The sequence below is a fragment of the Mercenaria mercenaria genome, chromosome 13 (genome assembly GCF_021730395.1).
Source record: "Mercenaria mercenaria strain notata chromosome 13, MADL_Memer_1, whole genome shotgun sequence".
In the NCBI taxonomy this organism is placed as follows: Eukaryota; Metazoa; Mollusca; class Bivalvia; order Venerida; family Veneridae; genus Mercenaria; species Mercenaria mercenaria.
In genome coordinates this window covers 55,390,855-55,414,830 of record NC_069373.1, presented here as the reverse complement: position 1 = coordinate 55,414,830, position 23,976 = coordinate 55,390,855, and the positions used below count along the sequence as shown (strand labels likewise).

At 36.9% G+C, this 23,976-nt stretch overlaps 1 protein-coding gene across 3 annotated transcripts in view; it reads left to right on the top strand.

Moving 5' to 3' along the window:
• The window catches only part of LOC123529668 (carbohydrate sulfotransferase 11-like), a 57,940-nt gene that overhangs the window by 21,437 nt on the left and 12,527 nt on the right, over window positions 1-23,976 (top strand). Inside the window, exons 2-4 of one of the 3 annotated variants that reach the window (XM_045310102.2) lie at window positions 14,729-15,018; window positions 19,946-19,998; window positions 23,029-23,076. Coding sequence is in view for 1 of the 3 variants with exons in the window: in XM_045310101.2 (XP_045166036.1) it covers window positions 14,889-15,018; window positions 19,946-19,998 (183 nt within the window). In the remaining 2 variants the exon portion in view is untranslated. The remainder of the gene's footprint in view (window positions 1-14,728; window positions 15,019-19,945; window positions 19,999-23,028; window positions 23,077-23,976) is intronic. The other 2 variants (XM_045310103.2, XM_045310101.2) reach the window with 2 other exon arrangements.

Sequence of the window (23,976 nt, the reverse complement as noted above, 5' to 3'; positions counted from 1 at the left end):
TTTTCGTAAAACTAATAAAGGTAACTTTTGTTGCCCTTGTACTAGCAACAATTTCCTCTTTCTTGGAAGCAAATATTGAAAACTGACCAAAATCAAAGTCTAGAAAAAATACAGTAGTAACACATGTTTTTAGCCCACCATCATCAGATGGTGGGCTATTCAAATCACTCTGCGTCCGTGGTCCGTCATCCTTCTGTCCGTCCGTCCGTCATTCCGTCCGTCCTTCCGTTAACAATTTCTCGTTATCACATCTCCTCAGAAACTACAAGGGGGATTTAGACCAAACTTTGTCAGAATGATGTATTGGTACCCTAGTTGTGTCCCTCTGAAAATCAGACTGGTTCAACAATTTTTGAATGAGTTATGGCCCTTTGTTTATTTCTATAATTTACATAGATTTATATAGGGAAAAACTTTGAAAATCTTCTTGTCCAAAACCACAGAGCCTAGGGCTTTGATATTTCGTATGAAGCATCATCTAGTGGTCCTCTACCAAGATGATTCAAATTATTTCCCTGGGGTCTAATATGGCCCGGCCCCTGGGGGTCACATGGTTTATATAGACTTACATAGGGAAAAATTTTGAAAAACCTCTTGTTTAAAACCACAGGGCCAAGTGCTTTGATATTTTGTATGTGACATCATCTAGTGGTCTTCTACTAAGATTGTTCAAATTATCCCCCTAGGGTAAAATATGGCCCCGCCCTGGGGGTCATATGGTTTACATAGACTTATATCGGGAAAAACTTTGAAAATCTTCTGGTTCAAACCACAAAGCCTAGGGCTTTGGCATTTGTAATGTAGCATCATCTAGTGGTTCTCTACAAAGCTTGTTCAAATTATCCCCCAAAGGTCAGATATGGCCCCGCCCTGGGGGTCACATGGTTCATAAAGACTTGTATATGGAAAAGCTTTTAAAATCTTCTTGTCAATAACTTACAACATTCAGATTTGGACAACATGTATGGTTTTGAGTGGCAAGATGAAATTGACACGAGTTGACCTTGATTTTGACCTAGTGACCTACTTTCACATTTCTGTAGCTACAGCCTTCAAATTTGGACCACATGCATAGTTTTGTGCACTGAAATAAAATTTGACCTTGACATTGACCTAGTGACCTACTTTCACATTTTTGAAGGTACAGGCTTCAAATTTGGACCACATGCATATTTTTGTGTTCTGAAATGAAATTTGACCTTGATTTTGACCTAGTGACCTACTTTCACATTTCTCAAGCTACAGCCTTCAAATTTGGACCACATGCATAGTTTTGTGTACCGAAACAAACATTGACCTTAACATTGACCTAGTGACCTACTTTCACATTTTTAGCCCAACATCATCAGATGGTGGGCTATTAAAATCACTCTGCGTCCGTGGTCCGTCCGTCCGTCATTCCGTCCGTCAGTCCGTCCGTCAGTCCGTCCGTCCGTCCGTCCGTCCGTTAACAATTTCTCGTTATCACATCTCCTCAGAAACTACTGGGGGAATTTTGACCAAACTTTGTCAGAATGATGTATTGGTACCCTAGTTGTGTCCCCCTGAAAATCAGACTGGTTCAACAATTTATGAGTGAGTTATGGCCCTTTGTTTATTTGTATAATTTACATAGATTTATATAGGGAAAAACTTTGAAAACCTTCTTGTCCAAAACCACAGAGCCTAGGGCTTTGATATTTCGTATGAAGCATTATCTAGTGGTTCTCTACCAAGATGATTCAAATTATTTCTCTGGGGTCAAATATGGCCCCGCCCTGGGGGTCACGTGGTTTATATAGACTTATATAGGGAAAAACTTTGAAAAACCTCTTGTCCAAAACCACAGGGCCTAGGGCTTTGATATTTTGTATGTGACATCATCTAGTGGTCTTCAACTAAGATCGTTTAAATTATACCCCTAGGGTCAAATATGGCCCCACCCTGGGGGTCATATGGTTTACATAGACTTATATAGGGAAAAACTTTGAAAATCTTCTTGTTCAAACACACAAAGCCTAGGGCTTTGATACTTGTAATGTAGCATCATCTGGTGGTTCTCTACCAAGTTTGTTCAAATTATCCCCCTAACGTCAAATATGGCCCCGCCCCGTGGGTCACATGGTTCATATAGACTTATATAGGGAAAAGCTTTTAAAATCTTCTTGTCAATAACTACAACATTCAAATTTGGACCACATGTATATTTTTGAGTGGCAAGATGAACCTTGACATGAGTTGACCTTGATTTTGACCTAGTGACCTACTTTCACATTTCTGTAGCTACAGCCTTCAAATTTGGACCACATGCATAGTTTTGTGCACTTGAAAAAACTTTGACCTTGATTTTGACCTAGTGACCTACTTTCACATTTTTGAAGGTACAGGTATCAAATTTGGACCCTATGCATAGTTACGTGTTTCAAAATGAAATTTGACATTGATTTTGACCTAGTGACCTACTTTCACATTTTTGAAGGTACAGTCTTCAAATTTGGACCACATGCATAGTTTTGTGTTCCGAAATTAAATTTGACCTTGATTTTGACCCAGTGACCTACTTTCTCATTTCTCAAGCTACAGCCTTCAAATTTGGACCACATGCCTGGTTTTATGTACCGAAACAAACTTTGACCTTGACATTGACCTAGTGACCTACTTTCACATTTTTGAAGGTACAAGCTTTAAATTTGGACCACATGCGTAGTTCTGTATTCTGAAATAAAACTTGACCTTGATTTTGACCTAGTGACCTACTTTCACATTTCTCAAGCTACAGCCTTCAAATTTGGACCACATGCATAGTTTTGTGTACCGAAATGAACTTTGACCTTAAGATTGATCTAGTGACCTACTTTCACATTTCTGTAGCTACAGGCCTCAAATTTAGACCACTTGCATAGGATAATTGTGTACCGAAACAAAGTTTGACCTTGACATTGACCTAGTGACCTACTTTCACATTTTTGAAGGTACAGGCTTCAGATTTGGACCACATGCATAGATTTGTGTTCTGAAGTGAAATTTGACCCTTGATTTTGACCTAGTGACCTACTTACACATTTCTCAAGCTAAGCCTTCAAATTCGGACCACTTGCATAGTTTTGTGTACCGAATTAAACTTTGACCTTAAGATTGATCTAGTGACCTACTTTCACATTTCTCGAGCTACAGCTTTCGAATTTGGACCACATGCACAGTGTTGTGTACGGAAATGAAATTTGACCTTGCGCTAGTCAGTAAGTCTTGAAATTTGGAACACTCAAAAATGGCCCTTGGTGGGCGCCAAGATCACTCTGTGATCTCTTGTTGAAGGTACAGGCATCAAATTTGGACCACATGCATAGTTTCGTGTTCTGAAATGAAATTTGACCTTGATTTTGACCTAGTGACCTACTTTCACATTTCTCAAGCTACAGCCTTCAAATTTGGACCACATGCATAGTTTTGTGTACCGAAACAAACCTTGATCTTTACATTGACCTAGTGACCTGATTTCACATTTTTGAAGGTACAGGCTTCAAATTTGGACCACATGCATAGCTCTGTGTTCCGAAATAAAATTTGACCTTGATTTTGACCTAGTGACCTACTTTCACATTTCTCGAGCTACAGCCTTCAAATTTGGACAACTTGCATAGTTTTGTGTACCGAAATGAACTTTGACCTTAAGATTGACCTAGTGACCTACTTTCACATTTCTGTAGCTACAGGCTTCAAATTTAGACCACATGCATGGTTTTGTGTACCTAAACAAACTTTGACCTTTACATTGACCTAGTGACCTACTTTCACATTTCTCAAGCTACAGCCTTCAAATTTGGACCACTTGCGTAGTTTTGTGTACTGAAATGAACTTTGACCTTAAGATTGACCTAGTGACCTACTTTCACATTTCTGTAGCTACAGGCTTCAAATTTGGACCACAAGCATAGGATCGTGTACCGAAACAAACTTTGACCTTGACATTGACCTAGTGACCTTTTGAAGGTACAGGCTTCAATTTTGGACTACATGCATAGATTTGTTTCTGAAGTGAAAATTGACCTTGATTTTGACCTAGTGACCTTTTTTTACATTTCTCAAGCTACAGCCTTCAAATTTGGACCACTTGCATAGTTTTGTGTACTGAAATGAACTTGACCTTAAGATTGACCTAGTGACCTACTTTTACATTTCTGTAGCTACAGGCTTCAAATTTGGACCACAAGCATAGGATCGTGTACCGAAACAAACTTTGACCTTGACATTGACCTAGTGACCTACTTTCACATTTTTGAAGGTACAGGCTTTGAATTTGGACCACATGCATAGATTTGTGTTCTGAAGTGTAATTTGACCTTGATTTTGGCCTAGTGACCTACTTTCACATTTCTCAAGCTACAGCCTTCAAATTTAGACCACTTGCATAGTTTTGTGTACCAAAATAAACGTTGCCCTTAAGATTGACCTAGTGACCTACTTTCAAATTTCTCAAACTACAGCCTTCAAACTTGATGCACACGCATAGTTTTGTGTACAAAGAACTTTGTCCTTGAAATTAATCTAGTGACCTACTTTCACATTCCTCAAGCTACAGCTTTGCGAATTTGGACCACATGCACAGTGTTGTGTATGGAAATGAAATTTGACCTTGAGTTAGTCATTGAGTCTTGAAAATTGGAACACTCAAAAATGGCACATTGGTGGGCGCCAAGATCACTCTGTTATCTCTTGTTAAACACTGGAAGCACTTGGAATCCCCGCACTGGTTACATTCCTTTACATAAGATTTGTGCTATTAAATAGTTTCATCCTTTTGCATTCAATATGATTTAAACATGTGACACAGGGCTCATCAGCACTTAAAACTTATGTGACATTTTTTAGTTTTATGTGACCATGGCCCATGGGTTTCCCAGATACGATCAAATTATCGATTGAAGAGAGGTAATTTGTACAATTCTGTGACTCAGACACTATGACTACTTTCCCTTGGTTGAAAATAAACTTTAATTCAATGTTGAACGTAACTCGAAAATCAGTAAAGTGACAACTCGCTGTCCAGAAACATGGTACTGCTTGACCTTAAAACATGTGATTCGGTGGCCCTTCGTTTGGGCCTCGAAAAAGTACTTTACCTAATTTTAGATTTAACAAATTAGCTCTTTAGTTGGGAGGACCCAGCTTTGTTCACATAAAATTTCAACCACTAGATGTATCTGTTTTCCCAAGTTGTCAGGAAAAACATTCCAAAAGTGTCCGGTTGTAGTATGCTAGCCAGTAAAGTGTTTAGAGACTACCCCTCTGATTTTTTTTTCATGATTTTAAGCCTCATAGTTTACAAAATGTAAGTTATCGGAAACACAGGTGGCAGTAGCGTACATAGGATACAGGATGGGTCCATGAGTCATATACACTTAAATACATTTTGTATATTACAATTATTATGTTTTTAGCCCACCATCATCAGATGGTGGGCTATTAAAATCACTCTGCATCCGTGGTCCGTCCGTCCGTTAACAATTTCTCATTATCGCATCTCCTCAGAAACTACTGGGGTGATTTTGACCAAACTTTGTCAGAATGATGTATTGATACCCTAGTTGTGTCCCCCTGAAAATCAGACTGGTTCAACAATTTATGAGTGAGTTATGGCCCTTTGTTTATTTCTATATTTTACATAGATTTATATAGGGAAAAACTTTGAAAACCTTCTTGTCCAAAACCACAGAGCCTAGGGCTTTGATATTTGGTTTGAAGCATCATTTAGTGGTCCTCTACCAAGATGATTCAAATTATTTCTCTGGGGTCAAATATGGCCCCACCCTGGGAGTCACATGGTTTATATAGACTTATATAGGGAAAAACTTTGAATAACCTCTTGTCCAAAACCACAGGGCCTAGGGCTTTGATATTTTGTATGTGACATCATCTAGTGGTCTTCAACTAAGATTGTTCAAATTATACCCCTAGGGTCAAATATGACCCCGCCCTGGGGGTCATATGGTTTACATAGACTTATATAGGGAAAAACTTTGAAAATCTTCTTGTCCAAACCACAAAGCCTAAGGCTTTGATACTGGTAATGTAGCATCATCTAGTGGTTCTCTACCAAGTTTGTTCAAATTAGCCCCCTACGGTCAAAAATGGCCCCGCCCTGGGGGTCACATGGTTCATTAAAGACTTATATAGGGAAAAGCTTTTAAAATGTTCTTGTCAATAACTACAACATTCAAATTTGGACCACATGTGTATTTTTGAGTGGCAAGATGAACCTTGACATCAGTTGACCTTGATTTTGACCTAGTGACCTACTTTCACATTTCTGTAGCTACAGCCTTCAAATTTGGACCACATGTATATTTTTGAAGGGCAAGATGAACCTTGACATGAGTTGACCTTGATTTTGACCTAGTGACCTACTTTCACATTTCTGTAGCTACAGCCTTCATATTTGGACCACATGCTTAGTTTTGTGCACTGGAAAAAACTTTGACCTTGATTTTGACCTAGTGACCTACTTTCACATTTTTGAAGGTACAGGCATCAGATTTGGACCATATGCATAGTTCCGTGTTTCAAAATGAAATTTGACATTGATTTTGACCTTGTGACCTACTTTCACATTTCTCAAGCTACAGCCTTCAAATTTGGACCACATGCATAGTTTTGTGTACCGAAAAAAACTTTGACCTTGACATTGACCTAGTGACCTACTTTCACATTTTTGAAGGTACAGGCTTCAAATTTGGACCACATGCATAGTTTTGTATTCTGAAATAAAATTTGACTTTGATTTTGACCTAATTACCTACTTTTACATTTCTCAAGCTACAGCCTTCAAATTTTGACCACCGGCATATTTTTGTGTACTGAAATGAACTTTGACCTTTACATTGACCTAGTGACCTACTTTCACATTTTTAAGGTACAGGCTTCAAATTTGGACCACATGCATAGTTTTGTATTCCGAAATAAAATTTGACCTTGATTTTTACCTAGTGATCTTCTTTTACATTTCTCAAGCTACATCCTTCAAATTTGGACCACATGCATAGTTTTGTGTACCGAAATGAACTTTGACCTTTACATTGACCTAGTGACCTACTTCCACATTTTTGAAGGTACAGGCTTCAAATTTGGACCACATGCATAGTTTTGTATTCTGAAAAAAAAATTGACCTTGATTTTGACCTAGTGACCTACTTTTACATTTCTCAAGCTACAGCCTTCAAATTTGGACCACTTGCATAGTTTTGTGTACTGAAATGAACTTGACCTTAAGATTGACCTAGTGACCTACTTTCTCATTTCTGTAGCTACAGGCTTCAAATTTAGACCACATGCATTAGATTGTGTACCGAAACAAACTTTGACCTTGACATTGACCTAGCGACCTACTTTCACAATTCTCAAGCTACAGCTTTCGAATTTGGACCACATGCACAGTGTTGTGTACTGAAATGAAATTTGACCTTGAGCTAGTCAATAAGTCTTGAAATTTGGAACACTCAAAAATGGCACATTGGTGGGCGCCAAGATCACTCTGTGCTCTCTTGTCTAAAAAAAGCCAAAAAGTCATTTGAAAATTTTTTGCCCCTGTGACAGTGAGCCATTACAGTGCTCCAGCTAGCTATTTACAGAAGGGCGCATAGCAGATCTTAAGTAACAAAGTAGGACTGAAGCTGATTGTTGGTCTTGTTAGTTTGCATTTAGCCTGTTTTGAATGGTTATAACGTTATTTTAAACTGGCACGGTGTGCTTGGTCTGTTTTAGGGGAAGGCTTTGGTGCTAAAAAGGTGTGAGATTTATCCAGATAGAGAAAAAGCTACTGTTTTTACGCCATTGCTTGCTCGCTGCGCGTAAATGGTTTGCAACTGGACTTTGAAATTAAACTTTTCTGAAAGAGTATTCACTTGCCCAAATGACGGCCAGTCATTTGTAAAGAAATGCTTTTTCGAAAAAAAAATTACAGACCTGGAAGCAGTGTACATGTCAAAATGCCCTTAACGACCTTTCTAATGGCTCGTTGTCACGGCAGGGGGGGAGGGGGGGTGCGGGGTTTGGGTGAGGAAAATTTTCAAAATGACTTTGGCATTTTCTTTCTTAGAAAACATAATTTTTAATTGTAATATATTTAAGTGTATATGGCTCATGGTCCCATACTGTAACCTAGGTACGCTACTACTGCCACCTGTGATCGGAAAGTGCAGCTTCCACTCCTGCCATCCACCTATGTCCCCAATAACTATAAGTGCCGAAGGTGTAGACAAACACTCATAAGGCATCTGGGCCAGACGAAATTTCACCTAGGTTATTAAAAGAACTACATAATGAAATTACCCCTCTACTAACAGTCATCTTCCAACAGTCACTTGACACTGGCATTGTTCCGAACAACTGGAAACATGCGTTCATAGCACAAGTTTTCAAAAAAGGTCAGAAATCTAAACCCAGTAATTATAGGCCCATCTCCCTGACTTGTATAGCATCCAAATTATTGGAGCATATAGGCCTACTAGTCTCCAACATATGTCATACTTTGACAACAACAGCGTCCTTACAGTGTAGTCCAAATAATAGGACGTTTCAGGACAGATTGATAACTGTTGACTGTTGCTGTCCCGGTCATGTCAAAACTTACTCTGCATATTTCTGTTTGGAAATCCACAATAGAATTCCGTTAGGAACATTTTCTGGTACATGTACAAAGTATTTGTAATGATTACATCTCTGATAATGAATTTATGTTTACATGAAAGCATAAACTTACCTTGCTGACATTTTATGAATGTATATTTTGTGTTTTGTTTCTGCAATTTAATGTTATCGGCAGTCTGATGTGTACTAAAACCAGTGTCAGGGTAGATATCTCCTCACACCTGTCACTTCATATTTGAAGAAAAGTCTAGCTATTCTACTCACCCTGGTGTCGGCATTGCCGTCTGCGTCAGCATCACACCTTGGTTAAATTTTTGCATGCAAGTACATACAGCTGTCATTTGAAGGCATATAGCTTTGAAACTTTTTTTTTTTTCTAGCTCAATTACCAACCTCACTGGGTCAAGTTCCATAACTTTGACATGATCTGCGCGGTTTATGTCGGGACCCGTATTTTGTTTATGATCCATTTAAAATCGAATATTGATATTTTTTTATCTTAAATTATTTTCTTATTATTTGAAGAAACAATTAAATAAATTTTAATAATCAACATTCCGGTATCTAGTCATAGCGACGTAAGCGTAAAACATTTCCGTAAGATCGTAAAGTTATAATCTCGTATACAGAATTAACTTTTAATAAACTTCTCTCAACTATTCATTCATGTTTAATCTGATTGAACATGGTTCTACAACTTATAAAAAATGATAAAAAGTGTTTATTTAAGAGAATACTATTTATTTTTTAAAAAAGGACGAGTGCATTTATGTTATGGAAACTTCCCGTGCGCTCGCCGAATTCAAATCTCGTATAAAATCGTTTTGCGTTAAGTATTTTATTTTCCTTTTGTAAACTAATTATTTATATTATACACGAATGATTTCTGCAATAAACCCTACAAAAATACCATTTATTAATAAAATACGGGTGTATTTCGGTTATGGAAATTTCCCGCGCGGTCGCCGAACTTCAATCTCGTATAAAATCATTTTGCGTAAACGTATTTTATTTTCCTTTCGTATGTTAATTATTTATGATATAAATGATTGAATTATATCAAAAACCCTTCAAAAATACTTTTAAATTAAAAAATACAGGTGTATTCCAGTTATGGAAAGTGTATTCCGGTGTATTCCAGTTTTTAGGTGGATTCTGGTTTAATGTGTGACCGTGTATTTTGAGCAAATTATGCCCCCTTTTGGACTTAGTAACTTGCATGTAAAACTCTCCAAAACTAATGCAGATATTGAATTGAAACTTCACATGTGTCTTCAGGGTTATAAAACTAGTTGATAGCACCAAGTCCCATAACTCTGACCGTCATTTTGGCCAAATTATGCCCCCTTTTGGACTTTGAAAATTCTGGTTAAAGTTTTGCATGCAAGTGCATACAGCTATTACTAAATAAAAGGCATATAGATTTGAAACTTATTTTTTCTTTTTCTAGATAAATTACCAACCTCACTGGATCAAATTCCATAACTCTGACATATATTTTTGGCAAATTATGCCCCCTTTGGACTTAGAAAATCCTGGTTAAAGTTTTACATGCAAGTTACTATCTCCAAAACTAATGCAGATATTGAATTGAAACTTAATATTCTGTCTTCGGGGTTATAAAGCTAGTTGATAGCATCAAGTCCCATAACTCCGACCTGCATTTTAGCCAGATTATGCCCCTTTTGGACTTAGAAAATCCTGGTTAAAGTTTTGCGTCCAAGAACATACATCTATTACCAAAAGGCATATAGATTTGAAACTTAATTTTTCTTTTTCTAGATCAATTACCAGCCTCACTGGGTCAAGTCCCATAACTCTGACATGTATTTTGGGCAGATTATGCCCCTTTTGGACCTAGAAAATCCTGGTTAAAGTTTTACATGCAAGTTACTATCTCCAAAGCTAATGCAGATATTGAATTGAAACTTCACCTGTGTCTTTGGGGTTATAAAACTAGTTGATAGCATCAAGTCTCATAATTTTGACCTGCATTTTAGCCAAATTATGCCCCCTTTGGACTTAGAAAATCCTGGTTAAAGTTTTGCCTGCTAGTATACAGCTATTACTTAAAGGCATATAGATTTGAAACTTATTTTTAGCTCGACTATTCAAAGAATAGTCTAGCTATTCTACTCACCCTGGCGTCTGCGTCGGCGTCACACCTTGGTTAAGTTTTTGCATGCAAGTACATACAGCCATCAATTAAAGGCATATATAGCTTTGAAACTTATTTTTTCTTTTTCTAGGTCAATTACCAACCTCTCTGGGTCAAATCCCATAACTCTGACATGTATTTTGAGCAAATTATGCCCCCTTTTGGACTTAGAAAATTTTGGTTAAAGTTTTACATGCAAGTTACTATCTCCAAAACTAATGCAGATATTGATTTGAAACTTCACATGTGTCTTCGGGGTTATAAAACTAGTTGATAGCAGCAAGTCCCATAACTCTGACTTTCATTTTGGCCAAATTATGCCCCCTTTTGGACTTAGAAAATTCTGGTTAAAGTTTTGCGTGCAAGTACATACAGCTATTTCTAAAAGGCATATAGATTTGAAACTTATTTTTTCTTTTTCTAGATCAATTACCAACCTCACTGGGTCAAGTCCCATAACTCTGACATGTATTTTGAGCAAATTATGCCCCCTTTTAGACTTAGAAAATTTTGGTTAAAGTTTTACATGCAAGTTACTATCTCCAGAACTAATGCAGATATTGATTTGAAATTTCACATGTGTCTTCGGGGTTATAAATCTAGTTGATAGCAGCAAGTCCCATAAGTCTGACTTTCATTTTGGCCAAATTATGCCCCCTTTTGGACTTAGCAAATTCTGGTTAAAGTTTTGCGTGCAAGTACATACAGCTATTCCTAAAAGGCATATAGATTTGAAACTTATTTTTTCTTTTTCTAGATCAATTACCAACCTCACTGGGTCAAGTCCGACAGGTTTTTTGAGCAAATTATGCCCCCTTTTAGACTTAGAAAATTTTGGTTAAAGTTTTACATGCAAGTTATTATCTCCAAAACTAATGCAGATATTGATTTGAAACTTCACATGTGTCTTCGGGGTTATAAAACTAGTTGATAGCACAAGTCCCATAACTCTGACCTTCATTTTGGCCAAATTATGTCCCCTTTTGGACTTAGCAAATTCTGGTTAAAGTTTTGCTTGCAAGTACATACAGCTATTACTAAAAGGCATATAGATTTGAAACTTATTTTTTCTTTTTCTAGATCAATTACCAACCTCACTGGGTCAAGTCCCATAACTCTGGCATGTATTTTGGGCAAATTATGCCCCATTTTGGGCTTTGAAAATTCTGGTTAAAGTTTTACATGCAAGTTTCTATCTTCAAAACTAATGCAGATATTGAATTGAAACTTCACATGTGCCTTCGGGGTTATAAAACTAGTTGATAGCAGCAAGTCCCATAACTGATAATTATGCATTTTGGTCAAATTATTCCCCCTTTTAAACTTAAAACTCTTTTGATATTTAACCTTTTTGGGTAATATTTTCCTGCTTCTGGGACAATATTTCGAATAGTCGAGCTTGGCTGTCTTACGGACAGCTCTTGTTTCATTTTCTAGATCAATTACCAACCTCACTGGGTCAAGTCCCATAACTCTGGCATGTATTTTTGGCAAATTATGCCCCCTTTTGGACTTTAAAAATTCTGGTTAAAGTTTTACATGCAAGTTACTATCGCCAAAACTAATGCAGATATGGAATTGAAACTTCACATGTGCCTTTGGGGTTATAAAACTAGTTGATAGCATCAAGTCACATAACTCTGATATGCATTTTGGTCAAATTATGTCCCCTTTTAGGTTTTGAACTTAAAACTCTTGATATTTAACATTTTGGGTAAAAATTAAAATCCTGCTTCTGGGAAAATATTTTGAATAGTTGAGCTTGGCTGTCTTACGGACAGCTCTTGTTGAAGATTTAAGTCTCTTATTTCAAATTATAAGTTATATTCAACTTATTTGAAGTTTCTACATGAATATTAATGTCTAATTTATGAGAGCAAGTAAGTCTGACAATTTTGGAGTTTTTAATGTCTTCATTTTCCTAACAGTAAAATGCAGATACGGGTAAGGCTTAGAGGGATGACAAGTAAAAAGTATCAGATCATAAAATAAGTCATCCCGATAAGCCAAATGAGTAAGGCTACAATGTCCTTAGCCCACAACAACATGGTTTCAGGTCTAAGCATACCGTAGTTGTGAGACCCAACTCACAGGTCTTACACAAGAAATAGCATATAATCTGGAAAAAGGTCAACAAACTGATGTAATTATAACTGATTTTAGTCAAGCCTTTGACAAAGTAGATCACCATAAATTAGTCCACAAACTGAAATAACTAGGTATCAGTAATAAGGTCACCACATGGGTTAAATCATTTCTCAGAAACAGATCTCAGCAAGTCCTTGTTGAAGATAAAGTCTCTGAAAGGTTACCTGTCCTATCAGGGGTTCCCCAGGGCTTAGTCCTTGGCCCCTGCCTATTTCTCGCCTTCATAATGACTTGCCCAATAGTATCAAAATTTGAGCCCGTCTTTGCTGATGACACTATAATATTATCTACCTTACCATCAAATCTAAATCCTCCGCAGAAAGCTTACAGCAAGACCTCTACTGTTGAGAAAAATGGGAAAAAGAATGGTCAATGGAATTTTATCCCGATAAATGTTAAGTTCCAAGAGTAAACCGTAAAAGAAATCCTGTAATAATTATCCTTACACCCTACATAATGTCCAACTTTGTCCACTGACCATGCAAAATATCTTGGTGTTACCCTTAGTATTAATTTGACCTGGTCAAATCACATAAATAACATAACATCCAAGGCCAGTAATATCCTTCGCTTCATCAAAAGGAATGTAAAGACTACCAGCACCTCAATAGCCTAGTGGTAGAGCATTCACTTCGAGTGCAGGAGGTCGTGGGTTCGATCTCCAGCCAGTCATACCAAAGACGTCAAAAATGTTACCAGTAGCTCCCTTGCATGGCGCGCAGCATTAAAAGGGAAACTGGCCTCTTCTCTCATACCCTTGTGGCGATGGATTCCATCAGGAATGAGGTGTCAAGAGTGATTAATATAAGTTGTAAAACTTCCTTCACAATCGACCTAAAATAAATTATGTATATAAACTAACAGACAGGTTAAAGAAATGACCTGTAAAACCTGTGTCCGCCCCCAGGTCGAGTACTGTTCTGACAGCACCTGCCAGTCATAATCGGTAGACGATTGTTCGGCAGTAGACAGTTGAAGTTGATCATGGCACTCGAATATTTTTGCGATCACGGAAAATCAACGAATTAGCTCAAACTGTCCTTTGCTCTTTAAAAGCTCTTTTGGGGTAGTTATTTTACTGATAATCATGAGACCGCTTGTAGACGCTTGTCGTTGTTATATACTTCCACCCCATTGTATCGATCCATACATTGTATCCCTCAGTTTACAAATTTATGAACGCCCTCAACCAATTGTTTACGTTCACAAGAGTGTGACAATCAACTTTGCTTCCTGTTTAATTCTGGAGGCGTGATACATGCGGAATCAGTAGCACTTTGACATTATTAGCAGCATTGTGCAAATATTTCAACCAGGTGGACTGACTTTACTGGTATTGATTTGTACAGGCAAAAGTGCACTTCTCCGGCAGGTTGACGTAAAAGAAAACTGCACACATCCTCGGGACATTTTTCTACTCAGCAATACGAGTTTTGTCCACTGATGAACTGTATTTTTCTTTTACAAAGTGTGCTTTAATGTATCAAACACAGACTGGTCATTATTGCACCGAGATGAATTTTTCAGAAATATGTCGAATATGATTTCAGAGAAAAAAGGTGAAAGAAGCACGTTGCCTAGTGATATGAATGCTAATGTTTCCTAATGTACTGAAAGATGTTTCGAAAAATGGTGAAGTTTTGTCAAAACTGGACTAAGGGGAAAACATACTTTATGGAGAGGGTGATGTTCATAAGTTCAGAATGAGATTCTATGAATTGGTTAGATCTAAGTGATGAATGTGCAAACAAAGTAATGTGAAAAAATGACTTCACTTGTTTGTCTTGGATTTTGTTTCAGTGTTTTGAAAGAAGAGATTGGCTGATGATACAACTTCACCGTCAGTTTAAGTAGAGGAAGGCAGCTTTCGAAGGCATAAATGTACTGTCAGTGTATTCAAGCAGTTTGGGACATTTATGAGGAAAGAACTTCGAAGGTCTGTCATAGTATAGCTGTATAGATGTGGTGTTGGATATATGCAGAAAATATGACGCGATTAGGCAAAGCATTTATACTGCTGGTGGCAATTGGATGTTTGCTCATGATAGCTCTGCTTGCCAATTTTTCCCATCTGCTAAATAATGAACCAAGTAAGTTATTGAACTTTATAGTTAAAAAAAATAAATATGAAAATGGTAAAAAAGCATGTTAATTTTAATTTTATAATAATAATAAGATCAATAAAATTAAGAAATAATAAGTTCCCAAACGTGGTTTATCGTAGAATAACACGAGTTTTGAATTCTTATGCGTAAGAATATAACATGATGGCCGTAGGCCTGAGTGATATATTATTTCGCATAAGAACGAAAAACTCTGGTTATTCTACGATAAAACACACTTGGGAACTTGTTATTTCGATTCTAACACGACATACTAGTACAGCAGTATTAGAAGAAATGGTAACTACTTTTTACGACCGTGCTACGCACCTGGATTGGATGACATCATTGCACGCGAGTGGTTCATTGCAGAATAACCCGAAATAGATTTTGCTCTAATTGTATGTAGGTCATTTGCTGGTCGTGTTAAAATTGACAGTAAAATATCATACTGTTTTAAGGATGTTGCAGAAATGTATCAGAGCTTTTGATGTATAACAGTGTCCCGCAAACTGCTAAATTTTACCACTAACGCCAGAACTTAACAAATTCTTTGAAAACAACTTGTTCTGCAGGATAAGCTGTCCAGAAAGTTCACACGTCCTGCTACAATTTTTACCAGTCCTGTAATTCAAAAAAGGAAAAACAAGTTTTAGAAACAGCATTTTTTATAAAGCTTGTTAAAAACAGTAAATGCTGGTAGTCACCCAAAGTGGGATCCTGCACTGACTTAATAAAAAAGTACAAGGTAATGTTTTATGAAACTAAGTTACTTGATATATTATGTTAGATGGCAATATGGAGACATTGCACACCCTTTTGTTTATATTTTTGCTATGGCAACAAATAGTCCAAATACTATAAATTAAGAAATACATGTACTAGAGATGTTTTCATGAAGTGTGGTAAATAGGTAGAAGACAATGTGGAGAACATACACATTATTTAGATATAGTACTCGGTGACACAAATGATAACCTTATCTGGTATTTATCTAAGCACCTGTATGACACCAGTTAAAAGGAACAGTGAATTAACTTTAGGGTTGGGGGGCCTCCGCGGCCGAGTGGTTAAGGTCGCTGACTTCAAATCACTTGCCCCTCACTGATGTGGGCTCAAGCCTCGCTCGGGGAGTTGAAATCTTCATGTGAGGAAGCCATCCAGCTGGCTTACGGAAGGTCGGTGGTTCTACCCAGGTGCCTGCCCGCGATGAAATAATGCACGGAGGGGCACCTGGGGTCTTCCTCCACCATCAAAGCTGGAAAGTCGCCATAATATTATGACCTATAATTGTGTCTGTGCTATTGTGTCTGAAATCATTAGTCCTCCACCTCTGATTCATGTGGGGAAGTTGGCAGTTACTTGCGGAGAACAGGTTTGTACTGGTACAGAATCCAGGAACACTGGTTAGGTTAACTGCCCTCCATTACATAACTGAAATACTGTTGAAGAAATGGCGTTAAACCCAAAACAAACAAACGTTAAACCCAACAAAAAAAAAAAAAACAAACCTTTAAGGAGGTAGGTTACCTTGTTACCAGGGTTAATTCAAATTAGTTGAACCGCAGTGATTTTTTGTATTTCGTGTAATTAAATGTTTTAGCTGCTACAATCTCAGTTCCGTTTATCTCTGTCCCTTCAAGTACAATTTTTATCCAGGTTTGAAGTACATGACCCTCTTAGGGTATTTTATATAGAAAGAAGAAGGAAAATGCGGATATTTAACACTTTTCAGTGTATTTTGGTTTCATTGTTATCCGTAGAAGTCTGCATAATTAATAGTTTTACTAGTATGCGCATTAGCTTTCTAATAAAAGCTTAAAATGTATATGTCGCGGGGCTCGTGTTTCCATGGTAACGCATTTTCTCTCATTTTTTCAAGAATTATGTATGAAAACGGGGTTTTCGACGGCTTCAGTGCCATTCTGTTATTGACCAACATGGAATATTTGGGTAATATGATTAGCAAAATACCAAGAACTTAACATGGTACTGTGTTTTTCTTAAAGTTTAGAGTAACCATGGCAACAGAGATGTTTAAAATAGCTTATATGTTGCTTTTTATCGTAATTTCTTATAAAAAATATTATATAAAATTATCTTTCTTGTTAATGTAGCTTTAAAACATCTTATTTCTAACGTTAGTAATATTTTCGTATGAATTGCAGTTAATTTAACAAATTTCACAGCTTAAAATACTTACAGCAGTGCCCGTCGTCTGACATTTTTATTGAAAAATCGTTCTGCATGCTGCTATTATTCTCATGGATATTGTTGAAATGAAAATAAAAAGCCGAAGCTGTGTTCCTTAAATAGACCAGTGTCAACGCTTTTGAATTTTACAATTAGACATATAGGTCACGGGCTTCGTTTCCATGGTAACATCAATTTAATTCAAGACACCACAATTTTATACTGAAATTTGAACAATTTTAGAGCTTAGTTTTAGTATTTAAGTAACAAATTATCAACGGAAATTGGGAAATAGGTATAACAAATCAAACTGCCCAATTTTTATTTGTAAATGACCGTAATACGTTACCTTTCAGCCAACTATATTCCCAATCACATCAGTTACTATCACACATTTTCTTACATTCCGCATAACATTTCAATATAATTACATAAAAGAAGCAAAATATTGATCATTTTTCAGAGCAAAAGACTAATAAAAAGTATTTCAGCAAATAATGACTGTTTAAAAATAGTTCAAATAAAGAAAAAGCACAGAATAACGTACTTTCAAAATAAAAACCATTATTTTTGCGCGGTAACTGACACGTAACGTCATGACGTCAATGACGTCATTTTAAGGCAACAATGTTTTGAAGCGTTTCTGCGGCAATTCATTCATTATTTCTGCATTATTAAACCATTAAACATAAGATTGGAGGCAGGTTCAAGATTTATTTCCAGAAGAATGGATATACAAACACATTTAGTTTGTCGTAAACATCGTCGTAAATCGTCACGTTAGCTTCCGGTTGGACATGTGCACTTACAAATATCAAGGTAACCTACCTCCTTAAGGTTAAAAACTTGGTTTCATTTAAATTTCTGTTTTCAAGGTAAATATTGAAGAGTTTTTTCTTGTTAATATATGATGTATGATATGTTACACATAACATTATTGTCTTAATTTCAGCTTATATAGTGGATCTGAATTTATTTTATTTAGACTTACTGTAAATCATTTTCTTGAAATGGTATTATACTGATGTTGTTCAGTATGGCTGGTATTGAATTTAATTGATGATAATGAAGGAAGAACTTCTCATTTCTTTAGCTCACCTGTCACAAAGTGACAAGGTGAGCTTTTGTGATCGCGCAGCGTCCATCATCCGTGCGTGCGTGCGTGCGTCAGTCTGTAAACTTTTGCTTGTGACCACTCTAGAGGTCACATTTTTCATGGGATCTTTATGAAAGTTTTTCAGAATATTCACCTTGATGATATCTAGGTCAAGTTCGAAACTGGGTCACGTGCCGATAAAAACTAGGTCAGTAGGTCTAAAAATAGAAAAACCTTGTGACCTCTCTAGAGGCCATACTTTTCAATGGATCTTCATGAAAGTTGGTCAGAATGTTCACCTTGATGATATCTAGGTCAGTTTCGAAACTGGGTCAACTGCGGTCAAAAACTAGGTCAGTAGGTCAAATAATAAAAATTCCTTGTGACCTCTCTAGAGGTCATATTTTTCATGGGATCTTCATGAAAATTAGTCAGAACATTCATCTTGATGATATCTAGGTCAAGTTCGAAACTGGGTCACGTGCCTTCAAAAACTAGGTCAGTAGGTCAAATAAGATGAAAACCTTGTGACCTCTCTAAAGGCCATATTTTTCATGGGATCTGTATGAAAGTTGGTCTGAATGTTCATCTTGATGATATCTAGGTCAAGTTTGAAACTGGGTCACGTGCCTTCAAAAACTAGGTCAGTAGGTCAAATAAGATGAAAACCTTGTGACCTCTCTAAAGGCCATATTTTTCATGGGATCTGTATGAAAGTTGGTCTGAATGTTCATCTTGATGATATCTAGGTCAAGTTTGAAACTGGGTCAACTGCGGTCAAAAACTAGGTCAGTAGGTCTAAAAATAGAAAAACCTTGTGACCTCTCTGGAGGCCATATATTTCATGAGATCTTCATGAAAATTGGTCAGAATGTTCACCTTGATGATATCTAGTTCAAGTTCGAAAGTGGGTCACGTGCCGTCAAAAACTAGGTCAGTAGGTCAAATAAGATGAAAACCTTGTGACCTCTCTAAAGGCCATATTTTTCATGGGATCTATATGAAAATTGGTCAGAATGTTCATCTTGATGATATCTAGGTCGAGTTCGAAATTGGGTCATGTGCCTTAAAAAACTAGGTCAGAAGGTCAAATAATAAAAAAACCTTGTGACCTCTCTAGAGGCCATACTTTTCATTGGATCTGTATGAAAATTGGTCTGAATGTTCATCTTGATGATATCTAGGTCAAGTTTGAAACTGGGTCAACTGCGGTCAAAAACTAGGTCAGTAGGTCTAAAATTAGAAAAATCTTTTGACCTCTCTAGAGGCCATATTTTTCAATGGATCTTCATGAAAATTGATCTGAATGTTCACCTTGATGATATCTAGGTCAGTTTCGAAACTGGGTCACGTGCGGTCAAAAACTAGGCCAGTAGGTATAAAAATAGAAAAACCTTGTGACCTCTCTAGAGGCCATATTTTTCATGAGATCTTCATGAAAATTAGTGAGAATGTTCACCTTGATGATATCTAGATAAAGTTCAAAACAGGGTCATGTACCTTCGAAAACTAGGTCAATAGGTCAATAATAGAAAAAACGACGTCATACTCAAAACTGGGTCATGTGGGAAGAGGTGAGCGATTCAGGACCATCAATATTCATCGTCCTATTGTTTTCTTTTGCAGGACCGTCTGATTCTAAAGATTCTGGGGAAGTTCCTCATCTAAGGAAACTTAAGGTAAGTGTTTTTAGTTCACCTGAACCAAAGGCTCATGGTGAGCTTTTGTGACCGCACAATGTCCGTTGTCCGTCGTGTGTTGGGCGTCCGTCAACATTTTCTAAAAAAATCTTCTTCTTGAAAACCACTGGACAGAATTACATCAAATTTCACAGGAATGATCCTTGGGTGGTCCCCTTTCAAAATTGTTCAAAGAATTGAATTCCATGCAGAACTCTGGTTGCCATGGCAACCGAAAGGAAAAACTTTAAAAATCTTCTTGTCCAAAACCGCAAGGTGTAGAGCCTTGATATTTGGCATGTGACATCATGTAATGGTCCTCTATGAAAATTATCCAAATTATGCCCCTGGGGTGAAAAGAGGCCCCGCCCCGGGGGTCCCAAGTTTTACATAGGCTTATATAGGAAAAAACTTTAAAAATCTTCTTGTCTAAAACCACAAGACCTTAGTAAATAAGGCCTTTGATATTTGGTATGTAGCATTACCTTGAGGTCCTCTACCAAAATTCTTCAAATAATTACCCTGGGTTGAAAAGAGGCCCTGCCTTGGGGGGTCTCAAGTTTTACACAGACTTATATAGAAAAAAACTTTAAAAACCTTCTTGCCTTAAACTGCAAGGCCTATGCCTTTGATATTTGGTATGTTGCATTGCCTTATGGTCCTCTACCAAAAGTGTTCAAATTATGCCCCTAGGATGAAAAGGCCCTGCCCTGGGGGTCCCAAATTTAACATAGACTTATATAGGGAAAAAAAATCTTTTTGTCTGAAAGTTTGAGGCCAAGGCCTTTGATATTTGGTATGTAGTGTTGCCTAGTGGATGTCTAACAAGATTGTTCAAATTATTCCCCTGGGGTGAAAAGAGGCCCCGCCCTGGGGATCATTTGTTATATGAGTTATATAAGAATAAATACCTCAAAAATTATCAGATCATATTTCCTAGACTGTTTAATTATAATTACCTGATGACCCCAAGCGATTAGGGGGTCCGCTGACTGTGACCTTGACCTACTGACCTACTTTCTTGTTTTTTGATATGCAACCTTGAAATTTGAATCACATGTACAGTTTTGCACACTGATGGTAAAACTGACTTTCATTGACCATGAATATGACCTTCTGACCTACTTTCTAATATTTTAGCATCAGTTTGCCCTTTTAAACATTTGGCTCACATTACTCAGGTGAGCGATTCAGGGTCATCATGACCCTCTTGTTTTGTAAAATTAATTATAGTAGTAGCATCCTAGAATATACGTGGTTAAAATCTGAACTAGATTTCTGAAATACTTGTTTACTCCCGAAGCCAATATTTGTTCATTGTAAAAGTATTCTGTTTAATCTATGTGGGAAATGGCAGGTACTTGAAAATGCAGCTCTGTTATTGGTCAGTTTGAATTTCTTATGAATATTTCATGCCCCATGTGGTTCTGGGACGATCTGTGTATGAAATGAATTGGAACCACTGCCTTACCCTTGCATGATCGTAAGAGGCGACTAATAGGGTCTTAACACTTGGTTTTGCTGTAACTCTGTGATTCCAGCAGGTATACAAATTTTGATTCCATACCTCCTGTTTTTAGCTCACCTGTCACAGTGACAAGGTGAGCTTTTGTGATCACGCAGCGTCCGTCGTCCGTGCGTGCGTGCGTCCGTCCGTGCATAAACTTTTCCTTGTGACATCTCTAGGGGTCACATTTTTTGTGGGATCTTTATGAAAGTTGGTCAGAATGTTCATCTTGATGATATCTAGGTCAAGTTTGAAACTGGGTCACATGCCATAAAAAACTAGGTCAGTAGGTCTAAAAATAGAAAAACCTTGTGACCTCTCTAGAGGCCATATATTTCACAAGATCTTCATGAAAATTGGTCAGAATGTTCACCTTGATGATATCTAGGTCAAGTTCGAAACTGGGTCACGTGCCATCAGAAACTAGGTCAGTAGGTCTAAAAATAGAGAAACCTTGTGACCTCTCTAAAGGCCATATATTTCACAAGATCTTCATGAAAATTGGTCAGAATGCTCAACTTGGTGATATCTAGGTCAAGTTCGAAACTGTGTCACATGCCATCAAAAACTAGGTCAGTAGGTCAAATAATAGAAAAACCTTGTGACCTCTCTAAAGGCCATATTTTTCATGTGATCTGTATGAAAGTTGGTCTGAATGTTCATCTTGATGATATCTTGGTCAAGTTCGAAACTGGGTCACGTGCCTTCAAAAACTAGGTCAGTAGCTCTAAAAATAGAAAAACCTTGTGACCTCTCTAGAGGCCATATATTTGATGAGATCTTCATGAAAATTGGTCAGAATGTTCACCTTGATGATATCTAGATCAAGTTCGAAAGTGGGTCACGTGCCTTCAAAAACTAGGTCAGTAGGTCAAATAATAGAAAAACCTTGTGACCTCTCTAGAGGCTATATTTTTCATGGGATCTGTATGAAAGTTGGTCTGAATGTTCATCTTGATGATATCTAGGTCAAGTTCGAAAGTGGGTCACGTGCCATCAAAATCTAGGTCAGTAGGTCAAATAATGAAAAAACGTTGTGACCTCTCTAGAGGCCATATTTTTCATGGGATCTGTATGAAAGTTGGTCTGAATGTTTATCAACTGGGTCATGTGGGAAGAGGTGAGCGATTCAGGACCATCATGTCCTCTTGTTATTTTAATGTAAATGAGATGTGAAACCAAAATGTTTGGCGCCATATAACCTATACTGTGTTGGTGCGCTGTAAAACCCAAATAAATAAATATGAATAATAGAAGCTTGTTAACCTTTCTTAAATTATAGTTAGAGTAGAAGCTACATTTATGCTGAAAATTGCTGCCATTTATACTTGTCCAAAAGGGGCTGCATTGTAATCAAAGTCAAAGACTAAATAGGAAATTTATTAAAATCTCATGCAGATTATTCCTTGTGTCTATGTTTAGAATGATGATTAGAATGACTACACACTAATGAATGGCATGAGGTCTGCTTAGTACTAAATAGAATTGATATTTTTAAAACGTATTGTACATGTTTTAACTAGGGTCTGTCTTGCATAAAAATGCGATGTTACGTCAAATAATCCGTTAAGGTAAGAGTGCAGTGAGGGTCACTAAATAATGTACAGCTTTCCAAAGTCATTATATTTTTCTTTGATTTTGTTTTTGTTACACATAGAAATTTTGATAAAACAATGAATTAAAGGAAATTGTTTTTTAATGAAAATTGAAAACTTGAAAACTATCAACTAGACATAACAAATGTTTTGCAACCTACAGGTTGTTAAGATATTGTTTAAAGATCAGTCTGTATTAAGAACTTTTTGTCTGCATTTATGTTTTTGAAATTTTCATTTCCTTGCACCTTTATTTAAATTATTACTTTCTTACAGAGTTTGGTCACACAAAGTTTCAAGAAATAAATAATGGTTTTAGGGAAGCTACTTTGGGTTTACTGGGCTTGTGTTCATTGTTGTTCTGTCTCAGAAATTGATCAAATGCTTCCAATAGATAACAAAGTTTTTGTTATAACTAGCATAGTGATAATGCTTTACGGAATTAACCTTTACTCTGCTGAATTTTTAAAATGGACTGGTCCATCATGCAATTTTGGCAGTACCACTTGTATTCAAAGGGTAGTTCACTGAAAATTTACTGACCGAATAGTGAACAGTGCAGACCTTGATCAGTCTGTAGTCTGCAGGCTGATCGAATCTTTGTCTGCACTGGTCGCAAATGCAGAATCACTTCATTTCATCAGTTGACACATTAATCTGATGAGAGAGAACTTTGTGTATGATCTCTTCATTAATTTTGATGGTTACAAATATGCCAATGGTCTTTTTGTTACTTAAAAGGTGGGTACTTTCAGCAGTCACATAATTATGTAAAGCCACAATTAAAAAAATATTTGTTTGTAGTGCTCCGACTCTGATTTTTGGGAGTGGGTAGGTAGGTAGGGATTTTTTTCTTTTTTTTAATCACCAGGAATA